This window comes from Amphibalanus amphitrite, unplaced genomic scaffold (genome assembly GCF_019059575.1).
Source record: "Amphibalanus amphitrite isolate SeventyFive unplaced genomic scaffold, NRLGWU_Aamphi_draft 000744F_arrow, whole genome shotgun sequence".
NCBI lineage: Eukaryota > Metazoa > Arthropoda > Thecostraca > Balanomorpha > Balanidae > Amphibalanus > Amphibalanus amphitrite.
In genome coordinates, this window is record NW_024882238.1 from 261,794 (window position 1) to 281,122 (window position 19,329).

The following is a 19,329-nucleotide window of genomic DNA, read 5'->3' on the forward strand; positions in this document are numbered from 1 at the left end:
AGCAGCGTGTTGCTGTATTTAAGAACAATGAAGGGCTCATATATTAAAACATCAAAGAGTAAAACGCATTGTTTTTTCATTTTTTTTCGAAAAAAAGGAGCAACATAAACAAATGATTGATTTGTCCATAGGTATAATTTATATAGATATTTAGTGTCTTTATTTCTATGGATTTATCGCAGCACTGATACAACACTAACCGTATTTTGTGTTCAATTACTTCCTGCTCAGACAAGGAACGCCCGTTGATTGGTTACATGTCACTGTCAGCAATGCAATCGCGGATCAAAAGATCACAGGCAAGGTGGCGGTAGTATTGCAAACATGACGCGTGTAAACAATCGCAAAAATCGAGCTCAACATCAGCGACCACTTGTTGAGCTGAGGAGGCGTGGAAGTTCTGGGATAAGGAAGGTGTCTTTTACAGGTGAGCGTTTCTGAAATACATAAAATGTACAAAGTTAGCTAAGCCTTCAGTATGGCGCTATATTCCACTCACAACTTAAACTGTCAACAGCTGGTCAGCTCAACAGCTCATGCTCAAACTATTACCTACATCAACTTTGATTTTGATTTATAAGTTGTGCCGAGTGGTTTTGAGCTTCACGAGCTTTTGCTCTTACTATTACCTTAAAAGATTGCCCCAGAGGGTATGCCAAATTTGGCAGCGCTACGCGCCACCGTTTTTACGTTATTTGCGAAAAACCTTGGGGGTTGGCATCAACCCCCCTGGCCCTGTGTGGGTTAAGCATAGCCTGCGCAAGCTATAGTCCTCGGCTGTGAGTTTTTTCACACAAACTAAAGGGCTTGTCTGTTGTCAACCTACATAGTTTTGCCTAATACTTGTGATTGGTACTGTTTGAAACTGTCATATCGTAGTTCAATTGTTCATTGTGCCAAACAGTGGTTGTTACTTGTTTGTGGTGTGTGCACAGAGTTACAAAGAAATGTGAATTTCTATCAGAATCTCTGGAAAAGCAGCTGCATAATTATTGTTATCAGCATTGATTGTTTTGTTTATTTAGCTAGATAATTCAATAAGACACATTCAGTAGCTGCATAGGCTAGGTACTCTATTTCATGCAGACATACAGTATTACAGTAGGTAATGCAGTAGTCAATAGGTTAGCAGTGGCAGCCATACCATGATTCAGATTGCTGACTGGCAAGTGGCAATAACAAACATCATCACCACGCCTTGTCATCACCAGTAAAAATCAAGAATACTTGACGTCTTCTTAGCTCTGCTAGCCTCACTTTTTGACATAAGCTGACAATCGCGAGTATTTCGAAATATTTTAACTATCTGGAAAGGCGCTAGCCATTCGTCAGAATCACTACCTAACTCGGGAGCCGAGTTGCAGGGGGCGCTACGCTCGCGGCGCCACCTAGCGTTCCGTGTGATTCACCGCCACAACACGGGCATAGGATCTTACCGTGCTGTGCTTACGACGATATCGTGCTTCTTTCTCGGGTTAGACAACGAGATTTACAATCTAATTTGTGTAATCTATCGACTGATATACCGTTTGTTTTTCTTTTACAATCGTTTGGGTGGAACCTATCTGCCCGCTCCGCTGTCCCGTCCCTTCAATCTATCACACTGGACAGCATCGAAGCCCGCTCAGCTAGGTTTCAGTTGTGCCGTCTCGCTGACAGGCACCGAAGTCCGTTCAGCTGGGTTTCAGCTGCGCTGTCTCGCTGTCCAGTCGCACCCGCGGCATGTTCAGCGGCCTGGGTGACCTGGCGCCGGCCACGCTGGGTGTCGGAGACGGCGTGGCTGTCACGGTGAGCCGCCGGGCCGGGGACACCGACTGGCCGCCCTCCCGGCGCCGCGCCTCCTCCTCCAGTTTGACCAGCAGCCGCTGCCGGCGCCGCTGCTGCTGCTGTCGCGCTGTGGCAGTACTGGGACGGCGGCTGGGGGTCAGATGGTTGGCGGAAATGGAGGGGTCGGCGGGGTCACGGTCGGATGTAGAGGGGTCGGACGGAGTGAGGTCGGTGGGGTCAGGGTCGGAGGTGGCGGTGTCTCCCTGTTGGTCAGAAGTAAGGTCTGTTTGTGGGATCAATTTCTGGTCCACTTTGAGCTCTGTGTGCGGAATAATATCCTTGCCTTGTTCCGTGTTCATTTGCTGATTGTTTCTTTTCGGTTTGACTTCTTTAGAGTCACTGGGGCCTGGTGTGTCGAGCTGATTGTTGGAATTCGGGTTGATTTCGCCAGAGGCATCGGTGGAAATCATTTCGGAGTAGCCCTTCAGAAGAGTCATTGTTCTGTTCAGCGGGTGTGACTTGTCACTTTCTTCGTCTGTCATGGCGAGGTTGTCACTGCTCTGTTTTCGCTCGTGGGCTCGTTGCTGAGTTTTCGCCATGTTCGGCTTTATTTTTGTTACCGGGACTATGCTACTGTTGGCTTCATATGAAGTCTCCTGTTGGCGATCTGGTAATTTGTCGTCTCTTTGGTTATTTTCTTCGGCATCCAACGATGCTACCTTTGCTGTATCGGATACAGGCTGAACTGAGTTCAATTTTGTTTTGCGAGTAGCATTGCGCCTGTATGATATTGGCTCTCTCTTGATAGTGCTGACTTTTAAGAGTTTGCCCTTTCTTGGGATTATTTTCGTCTTGAGTTTGGTTGAAGTCGTTATCTTGGCTCTGTCGGGGACATTCGGTAATTTTTGGTCTACCGTCGTCCTTTCCTTATCTACCAGCGGAATGTCTTGATTAGGCGATGTTTTGGACGCTTTGCTGGTAGTCACTGGTGCTAATTTGCTTGTTTGCGCTACAAGTTGGGCAAGTGACGCCCATTTACGACGAGCTCTCTTGTTTCTTCCGTTTTCCGTTTTCCCATATTTGCTGAGGTCTTTCTTTTCTTTTTCCACGGCTGCTGAGCCAGCATTATTTTGTGTTGGCATCCCTGAGAGTTTTTGCACCGGTGTCTTGTCCTCTGTTGGCCGCGGTGGCGATTTGGCTTCTTCCTTTCCGTTTTTTATCTTTGTCCTGTCTGCTGCTACTTCTCCACGACTTTGATCAGCTACTTTCGATTTATTTAACGTTGATCGATTATGACCTGTGTCCTTCAGATGCGGGTGCACCTTGTGTTGTTTTCCCGCTTTAGGGTCGTTTTGAATTCCCGATTTATCTATTTGCTGATATTTCTTCTCGGATGATGGCTCGCTGTGTTCCGTCACACTTGAATCATTCTTCCGCCTCTCTGTACCCTTATATGATTTATTCACTGTCGGCTTGGCAGGCTGCCTACCTCGTGTATTTAGCGGCTGTATCTGTCTATCTGTTGACTTTGCCCGATGTATCTCTGCTATTTTTGCCTGCTGAATGTTCTCTCTCCGGTCGGATGGTCTCGTTGTTTGGCTCTCAGTCGTTGATTTTGCAGGTGCGTACTGCTTGCTGCGATCTCTTGATCCCTCGTCTGGAGCTGCTTTGTTCGGCTTGCTAACAGTCTGAGAGTGCTGGCGATTTTGATGACCGTTAGTTGTATGCTCGTTTCCTGGATTTGCTGGCGAATGTCGCGGGCTCGCTTGCTTGCTTCGGGGGTGTGGGGCCTTTTTCGTCTTACCTGGCACTTGTAATCTTTGATAGCCTTGAGGTTCAATTTCATCCTCCCTGGCCTGTTTCTTATATCCTCTTGAGTTATATTGCGACTCGCTTCCGGTGTACTCGTTCTGTTTGCTTGTTTTGGAGGGTTGCTGTGTATTTGGGAGCTGCTGATGGCTACGATCAGTCGATTTCTCTCGTTTATCTTTACCGGGTCTGCCGAGAGTTTGTTTTAGCTTCTGTTCTGATGTCGGTTTCGACTTATCGTTAGATACCTTATCATTCCGGATCTCCTGCGATGACTGACGCTCTTGTGACCTTTCTTGGCGGCTCCTCCTATCGGGCTTCCTGAGATCATTGTGCGACAGACGAATTTTCTGCCTGCTAGCTCGACCAGCTTTTATATCTGCCGGTCTATGAGATAGGCTCTGATAGGTTTTCTGTTGATCGGCGGTGGTTTTCTTATCGGTGTTATTCTGTGTCATGACCTGTTGTACGACAGATCGAAACCCAGGCCGCATGGCACCCACACTGCGCTGTAGCTTTGTGCCCATGGTAGATGACCTCGGAGATATCCGGCAGTGCCAAATGTGCTTATCCAGACAGGTCGATATTAACGCTCATCCGCGAAGTTGCCCTCTCTTGACACTTGCATATGTGCTATTTTTTCAATCTTGCGTTACTCAGTCCTCTTCATATCACTGCTTCATTCACTCCACTCTGCCTTCTCTTCTTTCTCCTCCGTTTCTCTCTCCGTTCCTCGTCTCCCGCCGCTCTCTCCACTTGTGCGTCCCCCGGTGCCGTCGCTCGTCTCAGCCGGCCGCCCCGCCCCTCCTGCCACCGACGTCCCGGCGTCGCTCGGCTCAGCGCGGCGCCGACTGGCGGCCACTTGTGCCCGACGGACCGACCCGGTCGGAGACAGGTGTTCCTGCTGCACTCCTGACGCTCAGTGACGAGGTCGTAGGTCGTGCTATCTGGACATGGATCAGACCGCTGTCGCCCGCGATCGGTGAGCGGTAGTATCGGCTGATAGGATCTCCGGTGGTGATTGCTGGTGTGTGCTGGTGTCCGATTGTGTTGGTGTCGCGCTGTGTTGGTGTGTACCAGCTGCCGCAGGGGCAGGGGAGGTGGTGGGCTGGGCCGCCCAACTGATGGGAAGTGCGAACCAGCGCCGCATCGACGTACTGAAAGGTGAGACGTTCTTATGTTCGGGGTGGTGCTCATAGGGTTTATAGAGACTAAAGACTGGTTCGAGACTAAATGACCATGAAAAAATCCAACCTAGGTAGGTAAGATCACATACTGATACTCGTACATGGATGACATAAGGGCCTTGATGGAAGCCTAGGACTCTACATCTGATTGTGAAATGTTACGATACAAAAAGCACGAGTCGAGTCTCGGCGTCATCGAAGACTTCGGACGACCCGCACCGTGACGTTTGGCAACGTCAGTGCTATCGTACAGTTCTATCGTATGTGCCACACTTCGGCCGTCCGGCTGAGCTGATAAGGCAGGTGCAATGTCTGTCACTTGCCGGTTCTGACACAGCCTAGCGGGCCTCAGAACGTGGGTGGTTTTTCATCTGGGTAGGTATGATAGGAATGCGATTCTTCGGCGTAGTACGCGCATCTTTATAGCGTGACGTGTAGCATAACATATAACGTGCCGACTTTTCTGATGTTTTTTATGGCCTGGATGATTTGATTGCTGCTCATCGTTGGATGATGATATGAGGGTCATTCATGATCACTGATGACAACATCACCTTTATCATTATTCATTACCTTTTTCTTTTAGCCATCATTTTACGCATAAGACCGGAGATGGAATCCGTAAAGCACTTGCTCGAAAGCGCCCTCAGAAAGAATAGAAAGCTATCATGGAGTCCATGCTTCCGTTCTTGTAACCATGCAATTGTTCTAGCTTCATGCTTACGAAAATAATTGGAAGAACCATTCATTAACCCTCCGAATTATTGTGAAAAACTCTTGTATCCAGTGGCACCCTCCGTCCCCAAGTGTAACTCATAAATGAACTTCTTCCAAGATGTGTGCGACAATCGTATCCAATATCCATGCCCCGTTACCTCGCGGTGACTGCCTCTGCTGACAGCCTGACCCCCATATGTTCTGCGCCGGCCGGCAACTCTGCCGATTAGCGTGGGAGGGCGGCGAACTCCGAGGACTTGTCTCCGAGACTGAAGGTCTCCGATCTCGAGTCAGACTTGGTATTTCGACGCTACTTGGCTATTGCTTGCAGTCCTTTGGTCTCCGGCTCAATCAAATCAAAATTGTGGATTGCGGTTCGGTGGATTGCGATGCCTTTGGTGGTAATCGGTTCGGCAGCCTTTGTAAATAATATTCGCTCTCACCCATTTTGTGTCGCTATAGGTATGTTTCGGGATCCGATGAGGGAAGGTGATGTGGTAACTGGTTTGTCTTCACACCGTCACGGTGTCAGTATCGAGTCGGTGTGGATCCTGCTTGGCTTCAGACGTGACATCGCGAGAAAGATGTTTGTGTTTCCGTGAACAAGAAAATAGGAGCTAAGTGAATGAGTCGTATAAATGTGAGTCGGGCACGAAAACGGACACAGTGATGGAACACGAATTTCACACAAACACGGAACGAGGACAGGCAGGTGAACGGTGAACTGCACCCACCGCTTAGTCTGGGGAAAAAATGCGGATCATCTCGGGTACACTGGTCAGTCCCCTGAACCCCGACTGACCGCAGTGTGTCAACTGCATGCATCGGCCTGGGTCCCGACTCCCGATGCATGTGGCCTGCGGGTTAGTTCAGGTCCCGGCCCATGAATGGGCTGCACGGTCAATTAAAGTCCCGGTATCTGAAGTGAACTGCGGCCTATTCACTGAATCTGAACGCGGCTCAGTCCGCGCCCTGGACTGCGGTCAGTGCGCACCGCTCCGTCCGCCCAGTCGGACCGTCTATCAGCACGATTGGCCACTGGGCGAGATTGGCAGGTCGGCCGGCGCGGGCCGGGGTGTCGCTGTCGCTGTATATTTGATGCACCCGCACCCCGGGGGCCGATCGCAGCCGGATAGTGACCTCCCAGGGCGCTGCTCGGCCGCTGGTTATGGCGCGGCTGCATTATGCAGCAGAGTCCGGGCTGGGTAGGTCAGGGCAGACCTTACTTAGTGATTAGGTCATGGGGGACTGTCGGCATCCTCGGCAACTGAAAGCAGCGGACTGCGGGCGGTAAAAGGAGTTTTTAGACGTTATTTATTATGGATAAGTATGCCTTCAACGAGAGACTTCGGGCTATTACGATGCGTTGGTGTCGGTATTTTATTACCACATGCCTAGCTGGCCGTGGATTAATTTGCTAATGTGCCCTCGAATGTCATTTAAAGTGTCCTTATCTACAGGACGCATTATTGGATCAGTTTATAGGTACTTTATGCTAATCGTAGTGCCAGCGTCAATGTTCTGCTCAGCGCCAACATTCTTTAAAATAAGCCCATTACTAGTTACTTACCTGTGCTATCGATGCAGCTTGTCGGTAAAAAACGAGCGTACTTTATAAACGCCAGTGGCATAATTACAAAGCTTGTTCAGTGTCTTTGTGGAGGAACAGACGGCAATCTAATGTTGCACCCTTGCTGTACCACATTGGATATGACCGGCAGGGCACCATTAACGAGACGGTCGATCCTTATGAACCATTTTGTGTCATCAATTTTGGATATGTGAAGACATTTTAATGATAAGCTGATAAGGAAATTGGTGGCATTTACTGGATGGTCAAGGCTGCATAATTTACTGGTAATGTAATGTTTAAATTTTCCGCAGCTCACTAGCTACTCTGTTATTGGACTACCACTTAATTTCCATGGATGGGGTTTGCTGAACTATTATTCGGGGACATGGCCACGAGAAATTGACCTCAGATGGCTTTCGGGCCCGGTATATCTATACTTTATGAAGTTCGTGGGATGTAAACTGCCATCTGAAATCTACCGATGATAATTTCTTACACATGTTCAATATATTTTGTCATTTGTGCTCGTGACGTCTAACAACTAACCTAAAACATATTAGGTAAAATGACTTAAATATTTGGATAGGTATTCCCTCATCAGTGAAATCAAATATCACATCATCGCTTCGCCACCCATACAGAATTGCTGGTTGCCCTGATGAATGACCTTAGCGAACGGTGGTGTTCTGAGAAGACTGGCTAACAGCCGGTCTCTGCAGAACAGTACGGCTCGTTAGCACCCCGGCGCCGTGTGTCCCGCTTCCCCAGGCTCCATCACAGCTGCCGACCATTTTTGGATGATGAGAAATCCTAACAAACTCGGGAGAGAACCGTGATATAACAGTTTCCGTTTTAGGAACCACCTGCAAACGTATAAGTACCGTAAAGTGGGGCTATTTGAGACAGTGGGGCTATTTGAGACAGTGCGGCAGTGGCTTAGTAAAATTGCTGTAAAATTAAAACCGTTTGATATATTTGATCAATTTTTGCTCAGGCTGGTGTGGAATTTAACAATGAATTCCATGGATAGGGTTTTTTGAAAATATTGAAATTTTTTGAAAGAAATTTGGCATTTAATGAGAAATACAGAAAAACCACAATTTAAGTTATACGAAAAGCACCCCTACCTGCAGCTTAACATGGTTGAAGTTTTTAAAATTTTGCAACCGAATCTATCGTAACTATCGTTTTACTTATGGGCTAAGCACATTTTACATGAAGACATTATATATTGTTAGCGGTAGTGACAATTATGTAACCCGATGTCTCAGAATCCCGATGATACCCACCTCGTCAAACCTCAACGCATGCCAAATACAGCTGATGATTGTGATGCCAAGGCCCTAAAACCAGGTGATATGATGCATCTTAAAAGACTTACCGCCATCTGCCTAAGGTGTATCAAACGTTCGACCTAAGGAACACCGGTGAATCGGCCATGGGTTCATGGTACTTTTAGCAGCAAGCAATATTAACACATTGTAACCTAATACGACAATCCAGTTTGTGACGGCATTAGTTACCTTTATGAATATGTGCACAGAATGTGTTTCATCAGTCACTGACGTGGTCGGTAATCGACCCATGTCTACTCTGGTTGACCATAAGCACCATTGAAGGTTATTTATCATGCATACTAACTGTTAGGTGAGCCTTCAGTATACGTACTTGATGCAGTGCGGTAACCGGCCATTCGATACAACATGCAGTGATCTAGGAAAATCGGTATAAAATCAAAACCGTTTGACCTTTTTCTGTTATTTCTTCACAGGTTGATGTGCAATGGAACAATCAATCATGCATATCATTCATTCAACCATTTTGGAAACTGCTTTCCCTTTTTTAATGCATTACGGTACGTTTAATGCATGTAGCGAGACTGTCTCAAATAGCCCCACCAACTTTCGGCCTATGTGTTTTACGCCGCCAGAAATAAACACAACAACTTTATTTGAAAATTTCACTGTCATTGACTAAGAAATAGTCCTAGATAATCATCCTGTGCTTTTTAAAGCTTAGGATCACATCATATTATGACAGCCCTAGCATAAAGTAATGCAATTTTTTAGCAGACTGAAATGCTAGGTCCAAGGAAAAACGAAAAGTTTGATTATAAGGGTTATTCAACTGTAGGTAGTTGAAAGAAATGCTTTTTGCTAGAAGTATCAAAATTTAATTTCCAATCGCATGGCATTAAAAGAATTATCCCTAGCTTGACCAATTTTCTTCAATTTCCTCGCAACCAAAACTGTCTCAAATAGCCCCACACTATGGGGCTATTTGAGACAGGCTTCAAGTTTAAAAATAACTTTATTTATGGTTAATAGCTGAACCAAAATTGACCTATCTGAAAGCGGTTGCAGAGAACTACGTTTTGCAATTTACATGCTATAGGAAATATCAACCGTTTTGAAGGGAAAGGCCAAAAACTGTAAAATCTGTTTCAAATAGCCCCACTTTACGGTACGTATCAGATGTACTATTTTCACTGAACTCTAATATATACTGGAAGGAGCATTGGTGACTTTTTTTGTCTATCGATTTCCGCCATGTTGTGCAATGTGCATACCAGAAATATAAATTGCATGTACGGTAGCAGAGGTGCAGTTTAGTGAGAGGTACACTACTCAAAAGTGCTGCTGCTTCATGCTTGCAGTTTGATTGCAGTGATCAACTTTTCAAGACTTTGGTATACACAACATGGCGGAAATCGTTAGACATTCTGGCCCATATACGGCCAAGGCGAGTGCCTCCCCCTGACTATTTTATCTTTTTCACGCAGTCTCGTTCATATTACGTGCCTACATGGAACGCTCCATAATCCATTTTTCCTTAGTCGCTTGAATTGAAGCTTAACTGCTTGTCGACAAAACTGTTCATGACATAAATGAAAATGGATTCGTTAGTGCATAGACCATTTCATAGATACAGATGCACTACGAAGGTGTAGCGGTCTATGTTTTTTCATACATCTAGCCAAAAAAAGTGTTCGTTCAAAGTGTCTTGATATTCGGACTTGGAGTGCTGCGGTACAGCCTACCTTCAGGCATTTACACTGGCGCCATCTATGAACGGTTTTTAACACTTCCACAATGCGACAACACTTCCAATGCCTACCTAATACCTTAGCGCTAATCTGTGCTGGCTGGGGAAGTGCGCGAACGCAACTAACAAACAGTGGCGCGGGAACTACTTTCAGGCTGGGGGGGGGGGGGGCATGTGATATTAGCGGTACTGTGTACATACTGTTAGCCGGTGTACAGCAGCTGTACGCCGGCTAACAGCTGCTGTTAGCCAGCTGTAATGTGCCTCGCCGGGGAAACGCTTGCCCGCCGCGCTGGGTGAGTGTGCTCTCGGCTACGCCCGGGTCGTGTGCGTGCTGCCGACATAGACCGCCGCTGTTGTCGCCGCTCTCTGGATGCATGCCTCGCCCCTATGCTTCACAACACGGCAGGGCACACCTCATGCTTCCCGGAACCGAGGGTACCCTCAAATCTAGTTTTCTCACCGGTGTTAGACCACTTTTTTCATCCCTTCGCCATTTCAACGAAAAGAATGAAACGAAAACATTTGCAACAAAGTGAGATATTTCGTCTCAGCCGAGTCAAGGGACCACCTTTTTGGTAACATAGAATAAAGGTTTAAATCTTTCACATGAGCTGGCATGCCAGGAAAAGAGGATTTTTTACATTTTTCTTCCATTCAGTTTTCCTTTGTGACGCACAACTGCTAATTCAGGGAGGACAAGCTGCCCCGACGGTTCCTGGCCCTATGAAAAGTTGTGGGGGCAGCGCCCCCCCCCCCCCCCACGGCCCCAGAGTTGTGGGGGCAAGCTGCTCCCACTGCCCCCTCCCCCCCCCCCCCGGCTCCCGCGTCCATGCTAACAAATTTATCAACATTCAGCGGAGGATTAGGTCTGACAATGCTGCCGTGATGAGTGGTGCTTCACCGTGTTACCGTTGTAGTGAATGGTCGATGGCATTTACCGGCTTGTCATTGCTCTATTGCTCTCCTCTCTCATCTCTCATCTCTCATCTCTCCTCCACTCTCGCTCTCTCTCTCTCTCTCTCTCTCTCTCTCTCTCTCTCTCTCTCTCTCTCTCTCTCTCTCTCTCTCTCTCTCTCTCTCTCTCTCTCTCTCTCTCCCTCTCTCTCTCCCCTCTCTCCCCCCTCTCCCTCTCTCTCTCTCCCCTCTCTCCCCTCTCTCTCTCCCCCTCTCTCTCTCCTCTCTCTCCCCCTCTCTCTCCCCCTCTCTCTCCCTCTCTCTCCCCCTCTCTCTCCCCCTCTCTCTCCCCCTCTCTCCTCCTCTCCCCTCCCCCTCTTTCCCCCTCTCTCCCCCTCTCTCCCCCCTCTCCTCTCTCTCTCTCTCTCTCTCTCTCTCTCTCTCTCTCTCTCTCTCTCTCTCTCTCTCTCTCTCTCTCTCTCTCTAACTCCCCCTCTCTCCGTTTACAGACCTTGCCATGCTGGACGCGCCGGCGGGTACCAGTATCGAGTACGACTACCTCATCAAGTTCCTGGCGCTGGGTGACTCGGGTGTGGGCAAGACCTCGTTCCTGTGGCAGTACACGGACGGTGTGTTTCATCAGCGCTTCATATCCACAGTCGGCATCGACTTCAGGGAAAAACGACTGGTGAGACGGAGAAAAAGGTTCGGGGAGACGGGGAGAAAGGCCGAGGAGACTGGAAGAAACGTACTAGGAGACGGGAGGTATGACTGGAAATATGGGGAGAAAGGTTGGGTGAGACGGGAAAAATCATTGGGTGAGGTGTGAGAAACGGCTTGTGAGACGGGGAGAAATCACTTGGGTAACGGGAAGAAACGACAGGAAAGACGTGTTTAATGAGTTTTTGGGCGGGGAGAAATGCGGAGTAATAAGATGAGAAATTTCTTGTGAGATGCGAGACGTGGAAGATTACTTGTAATGTAGACAAGGGTAGGTCACATGTTAACCCTCGCCCGTAAACGGTGTTTTGCCACCTTCGCCCATGCAGGGGGGGGGGGTTGGTGCGACCCCCCCTGGCGTTTGAAAACGGAGCGTCGTAGAGCTTAGCGGAAAAGACCAACGGATTGCTCTCAACGAGATCTCGCGATTGGTGGTATATTTTTTGGTCCTAGGTCAACATTTGACCTACTATGACCGGTCAAAGGTCAAATTTTCGGGAAAATCTAACTTTTTCAGATTTCCGCGCCGATGGCGGCAAAACGGTAAGAGATAACGACTTGAAACCTTCACTATCGTGATCCATGATCAATTCTCTATCGTTTGGTGTGTATTTCGATGTCATAACTCTTAAAATGATGCGTTGGGAGCATTGGAAGTCTGCAAGGTCATTTGTGCATTGGGTCACGTCAGGCGTGTGACGTCACTGACCTGACCCTGACCCAAAATGAACTACAAGAAACAACCGACGATGCCTGAAATGGATAGCAAATTCGAATTCAGGGCATCAAAATACCCCGAAAAGGCATACAAGTGCAAGAAGTCATTACAGGTCAACCGAGGTCACTGACCTGTCACCTGACCTTGACCTTTAGTAACCTTGAAAAGGTCAACGGACATTGTGTCAATGTCAAATCAGCCAGTTATGATTCTAAAACAATCCATCAGTGTGTCAGGTCAGTCGGCATTTATACCAATGTGAAGCAATCTCCGATTTAGCGTAAATCTGGCCGGAGGTTGTTCCCTTTATGACGTCATAACTCCGTGACCTGACATGACCTTGACAAAAAAAAAAATACCAAAAGTTGCGCGAAGGATGCCCCATAGGGTACTGAAAATTTGAGCAGGCTATCTGAAACGGTTCGGCGTATAGCTAAGAAAAACCTCAGGGGGGGGGGTGCACCAACCCCCCCCCCCCCTACATGGGCGAGGGTTAACATGTAGGTATGCAATGCATATTTGCGACTCCATTTCTCAATTATCGTCAACCTTATTCACATAGGATTATGTTATCTTCCCCTAATTCCACTTCTTCCCGCATAATCTCTTCTCCATTTTCTCTCGTTAAAACGTCATCCTCTCCCTATTCTCTCCTCCGGTCTATTTTCTGTCCGGGGTCCGTCGGGTCGGTCTCATTGCCTTCGTTCGCCCCCGGCCCGTCCGCCGGCGGCCGTCTCGACTCTCATTTGTTGTCGACGACGACGCCGGCGGGAGACACTCCCGGATACCCCGAGAGGAGCACTGGCCGGTCGTTTTTGTGGGTCTGACATGATGGGATGTTTTATCCGTGTTTTCTCCGAAAGGAGATGTTTCCTGTGTTCTCCGTTCCTACAAGTAGCCTCCCTCCGGTGTGGTCTAAGGTCTTATCTCATTTGGACTTCTTTCCAATGCATCAGATTATGGGTCCTTGTTATGCACAATGGCCTCTCATGTAGTACCATTGTGTGCTAACGTGTACCATTCTGGCCCTTATGCACTTCGTTAACCTCAGCTGTTCCCTTCCTGTGACCTGACCTGCCCCACCTCAGCTGTTTCCCCATGACCTGACCTTTCGTTGTCCTATTGTGTTTTAGCTGTACCGGCCCAAGGATGCTGACGGCACACCACAAGGAAAGAGCCAGAGGATTCACCTACAACTCTGGGACACCGCCGGCCAGGAGAGGTCAGATCGGTCACTCAGAGGTCACCGAGACCGTGCAGAGGTCACCGAGACCGTGCAGAGGTCACCGAGACCGTGCAGAGGTCACCGAGTGGCGGGGGTCGCTTAGGATAGTGCCGGCATTGTAGCGACAGCTGCTAGATAGGACCCTCCCAGACGGATTGGTCATGGTTGTAACCAAGTGTTGTATAACTGCAAATCATCCGGGTTAATGCTGCGGGTGGTAATAGCCGGAAAATCGATGCAACCTGATCAGCAGGTGTACTTTTTCAGCTTGTGGGCTGTGCCTGCAGCGCGATGATAAGAGTTGAGTGCTGCAGTGCCGGCCCGCAGGCAGGGTGAATGATAATATTGCATTGGCATCGGCTATCAAAACATAAACCGGATCACAATCCGTCTGGGAGGGTTTTTAGTGGCCAGTTCTGCTGTGAACCTAGCGAGACTGCTCATAGGTATAGCTGAGTCGAGACAAGGCATTTACCCGCCGGCATCCAAAAATATCACACATCGTGTTCCGTTCATAATTTACATTCCTCCATCGCAGCGCTAACTTTCCCATCCGCTCCGGACCTGAAATTCTGTTTTCCGAGTTTGAGTGACACCGAACTCTCGCGTGTCTGTTGTTTACGAATCCCGCTCCGCCTCATAGAATAATAACGCACGCCCCATTAGAGTGGCCTGACCGGGATGGCTGACCTGCCTGCAAATTGCAAATGGGACGGGATGGACTTGCCTCAACGCGCTTCCGTCGTAGCCCATCGCACCGTCTAAAAGTAGGTGCAGGCGGAATGGCGAATAGATACATGAGGTATAGCTTACATGACAGGATTAGACCTACCGGGACTAATTGTTGAGAATGGGATAACTCATTTGCAAGGTTGTTTGTGCCTAAAAGGACCATATGTGCGAGCTTGTAATGAAATTTCGAGCAATTTTGGAGAATAACTGTAGATTCACCTTGTGAGGCCAAACGTTTAGTATCTTGATTCTTGGCATTATGTGCATATAATACAATCTCCCTTATAAAATATTTTACGTTTTATCGTGGGCTGTATAAATTCCCTCTTTCGTAAAGCACAGGTGTTTAACAGAAACGGCGGGGGATTGCCAACGTGCCGTATTAAATAGCCCTTCCCTGTCGACCGTAATTAACCTGGCATGGAGGACCCTTCAAAGCTCCTACTGGTGCTCAGACTGGAAGATTATAACACCCTATGTTCTGAGCGAGCAGCTGCGCCGCGCGAATGCAGATGACGGCGCTATTTTGCGCTGGAACTCGTCTCCAGCTCTATTGGTCTTCAAACAGATCCGGCGCGCCTCATCAAAGGCATCCGGGATCTTTATTTGAGTGGCTTTCCCCGGCCGCCGGCTGCCGGCGATCATAAATGGCGCTAACGGAGGGAGCTGCCTCTGATGGCTGCTGACGAGCAGCCGTCCGAGCCGGCTTCTGATTATCGGCAGACGGCGTGCCAGTGCGGCGTCACAGGAAATTCTGTGGTGGTATTTTATATTGCGTCTGAGATGGAAAATATGGGGAAATCGCCTACCAGGGGATCCCGAGGATAGAATATGTATTTTTCAAGATTCTTACAGATAGTATTTTTAGTAACTTATTTGTCATAAGCGTCAGCAGTAACGGAAATGCTTATTGATAGTTATTTGTCATTAACGCCAGCGGTAGGGGGATTACCGGTCCCTAGCGGACGCTGTGCTGTCATTTATCCGCGTCCGCACACTCTTGAGGCCCATAGGTTTTAGGCCCTCCACTCCTGAGGCTCATTGGTGCACCCTTCCATCAGCTCCCCGGTCCCAATAGTTGTCCCACTGGCCACTGCGCCCATCAGCAGTCCCCGTCCCATCAGTTGTCCCACCCATCGACTCCTCCGTCCCACCATGCGCCCCACCTAAAGGTTTCCCACCCGGCCTCCCAGTCTGCCTATCGGCTCTTTATCCTACCATTCATCCACTGCATGTTCCGCCGGCGGGTGATGCCTTGGAAGTTGGAATAGACTAGACGATTACCAGTGCACAGCTTAGTGTTTGCCGTGGTGATTAGCACTGAACGATGCGCTCTGCCGTGAATGCTGTATGAGACTTGACTAACTCGCCTGACTAGCCTAACGGAATGTCAATACTAACTGCCTAGACTGCTTGCTAATTGATCACTAACCAGCTTGCATCATAGCGCTAGCATAGCTCATAACGTAGCGTACCTTCGCTAGCACAGGTGCCTGCTGTATAGCTCTCTAGCCTTCACTAGCGCTCAGTACGTACTAACCCGCCTGATTAGGACCGCTCGCCGCCGCTGGATCGGTCGCCGGCTCTGCGCTGACCCGCTGGTCACCGCAGGTTCCGCAGCTTAACCACGGCCTTCTTCCGCGACGCCATGGGCTTTCTACTGCTGTTTGACCTGAGCAGTGAACAGTCGTTCCTGTCCATCCAGGGCTGGCTCGACCAACTCAAGGTCAGCTCTCCGTCTATGGAGGTCTCTGGAGGAGACGGTGGGATTGTGAGAGATGGGACGGGGTCATGTTGTGGTCAGCTTTCCGTCGCTGGAGGGGACGGTAGGGTTGTGTGAGCTGGGATGAGGTCACGTTGTGTTCGGGTGTGATATGGGTCTCAGTAAAGTGAGGTGAATGATGATTGTGAGCACTGTGTGTATTATGGAGATGATAACTTGTTATTTTGTGTGGCCTTATTCTGGACTGGATTTCAACCTATTTGAGATCGTGATTGATGCCTGGATTTAGACACACCAGACCTGAAATTTCACACATCAAACGGTTGAAATTGTTATCCCAGTCCCGGCATGTTTGATGATGTGTTTTGCGGTATGTGGGAGGCGGTAATGCTGGCGGTGACACCCGCGAGCGAATGCGCAAACTGCGTTAATCAGTGCTTTGAAGCTTGCCGCCACTCCCGCCCCGCGTGCTTTACTGTCAGTGCCACTGCTGTGTACACTGTTTATGAGTTGCACGAAACCCCACCCGGTGCGCGGCGTGTGTTACCCACGTAATTACCTCGGTGTCTGTGTGTCTGTGCGAGCTGGGTGTCCTCTAAGTGACCTCTCTGACTCGCTAGCGGGGCCGCTCGAGACGCGCTACCTCGACCGGTCACCGATCGATAGTCTCTGATTCGATTGACCGCGCTGTATTGCGCTAGATTGAAGTGACTCGCTGGGTAAACGGTTCACTAGAAAGATTTGACATAGCCTTGCTGTCTTCACAGGCGTTCGAGGAACGGAGTTCTTCTGTAGATTAAGTTCCAAGTGTTCCAAGCGTGTTCAGCGTACCGTTTTGTTTAGTTTTCCTTAGAAGCTGTTCATAGTTAGATCTGCGAATCTTTTCTCCGCACTTAATCATTGTATCTCATGCTTCATTTCCACACCTTTCACAGCGTCTCTTGTATGGTATTTTCAGACGCACGCATACTGCGATAACCCCGACATAGTGTTGTGTGGAAACAAGGCTGACCTGGAGCAGAGAGCCGTATCCGAGGAACGCGCCCGGGACGTGGCAGATAAACACGGGTCAGTATCCGACCGGCGTGCTCGTTACGGTGACTGGGAGATCGGGAAAACGGTATAAGGGGTTCAGAACACGAGGGGCAACAGGTGTCTCACGTCTGGATAGTTTCAACAAATGTGTGTGCTAAGGTATACGTGGCGACAGCTTGATGCTGCTGTTGGGCTGATTGGATGGTTGTTTGGTTGACTTAGTAAACTTAGCTGCTTTCGTCCCTACGAAACCATTGCTTGGCCATTGGTCGGTCATCGGGAATTAGGGTAGGGAGCTATTTTGCTTCGATGTTTCTCTGCTCAGCGCTGTCCCGAGGAAAAGTCCAAGTGGCGGGTCACAGAGTCTCGCTAATGGTCGCCCCGGGATAACTTATCCAACTTGAGTTGCCGACTTCCACTGGTTACCGCCGGCCGTCCAGCCCCGCATATTAAACATTGTGGTCATGGCGGGGAGCGGAAGGTTTCTGAGGATAAAAATGAATGATGTTTTGATATATGGATCGTGGAAGCAAAGCGCAACTATAGTGAGTTCATGCGGTGATGTATGAGCTGCAAGTTGTAGAATTAGATCATGGAATTGACAGTGCTAGGGGATAAAGAATATTGTACCAAACGATGGCTCAACAGAGTTTGTACGTCATGTGGCGAGAGCCCTTACCAATATTGTTGCTGACTTCCCCCCCCCCCAAACAATGTTTTGCCCCTCTGTGTACACTGCCTGATCCTCGTATACCCTCATACTACCACCCATTACGATTAGCTAGCGTTTTTCGTTTCGCTGATATCTAACTGAAAACCGTTCATTACCCCTACGATATCCCCCACTGATCCGTTTCTCTACCCCCAGTCTAACATACATCGAGACATCAGCAGCCACCGGTCAGAACGTCCGCGCCGCGGTGGAGCTGCTACTGGAGGCGGTGATGAGACGTATGGAGCAGGCCTCCGACCAGTCGACTCTACCGGGCCGGCGCGGCAGACCGGCCCCCGACGTGGCGCACATGCAGCTCACGCCCGTAGAGGAGTCCAAGTGCGCCTGCTGATGACAGCTAGGGACGGGATAGGGGCGTGATGGGGAGGAGATGGAATAAGCTAGACCGGCACGGAAAGATTAGGTAGAGGGCCGCCAGGAAAACGGCGGCGAGAGGAGTGGACGTCATGTGCCATGAAAGCGGGCGGCGGGGCGGTGCCGATGCTGAAGTGCAATTATTGTGACCGACCGTTCTAACCAGGCGCTGATGTAGGTATGTGCCACTGTTACGCGCCCGTCAATGTTTTCCGACAGCGGGGCCATTAATGACGAAATGCCAACGATGCCAATAGTGGAGCTCTGCCGGGGCTCAGCCCGACGTTGCCATGTTTTCCGATTGTTGACCATGTTACGCTGGGGTGTTTTGTGTGTTGGTGGATTGTTTGTGTGATCAGGGGCGTTCGCCACTGCCTCTGGTGGGTGCGACTCGCTGGGGTCAGGTCAGGGCGCCTGCCCAGCCGGCCGGCTGTTTTGTCCAGGGTCTGCGGCTCAAAGGCCGGTGCTTGGGGCTCTCATTGTGCTGCCAGTATCGGACGCTTATTGATTTCGTCTTCCGTGGTTGGATCTGGCCGTCGCGGGGCCGGTGCGCCTCCCGACAAGCGATTGATGATGCGAGGTTAATCAAAAAGACCTGCCGCGCTCAGCCGGCGCGCCGGTCGACGCCGCCGTTTTTTGAAGATCTATATTCGCGTTGTATCGAGGCAGCTCCTCTTCTTTTGCTCATCTTCGACTGCTAGGATCGAATTTGGGTGGTCCGTGGTTACTGAGAGATCATATATGAGAATATGATTTAGTGTGAATTAATACATGTTTATAGACGTTTCGTCATTATGTTTAGCGAGGAATGTGACTGGATGTCTCACGGATATTTGATATTTGAAGATATGGAACAAATTACGTATGGGAGAGTAAAGCTCTGCAGCTGCAGAGATTTTTTTAGGCATTTACAAAAACCCGCCCGACAAAGCAAGGCGCGCCTCTCATTACTGTTTCCAATTATGTACTTTATTTCCTCACTAATTTTCGTTGTGATTAATCCGTCTTCTGATCGTTAATTTTGTGTGATTAACGATCGCATTGCAGCTATATGCGACTCATCCTTGTAAGCAATATATCAATATAGCGTAAAT

The 19,329-nt window shown here is 49.0% G+C and overlaps 1 protein-coding gene across 2 annotated transcripts; it reads left to right on the forward strand.

Annotated features, from left to right (window-relative positions):
* Positions 1-300: 300 nt before the first annotated feature.
* Positions 301-19,023, forward strand: LOC122365500 (ras-related protein Rab-27A-like). 2 transcript variants are annotated; one of them, XM_043336766.1, is made up of 6 exons: positions 301-427; positions 11,505-11,683; positions 13,567-13,655; positions 16,002-16,116; positions 17,072-17,181; positions 18,017-19,023. In XM_043336766.1, the coding sequence occupies exons 1-6, from the start codon at positions 325-327 to the stop codon at positions 18,210-18,212; spliced, it is 792 nt and encodes a 263-aa protein (XP_043192701.1). In that variant the 5' UTR covers positions 301-324; the 3' UTR covers positions 18,213-19,023. The 2 variants fall into 2 exon arrangements, with proteins under 2 accessions (XP_043192701.1, XP_043192702.1); XM_043336767.1 differs by lacking the exon at positions 301-427 and adding an exon at positions 4,333-4,740.
* Positions 19,024-19,329: the final 306 nt, after the last annotated feature.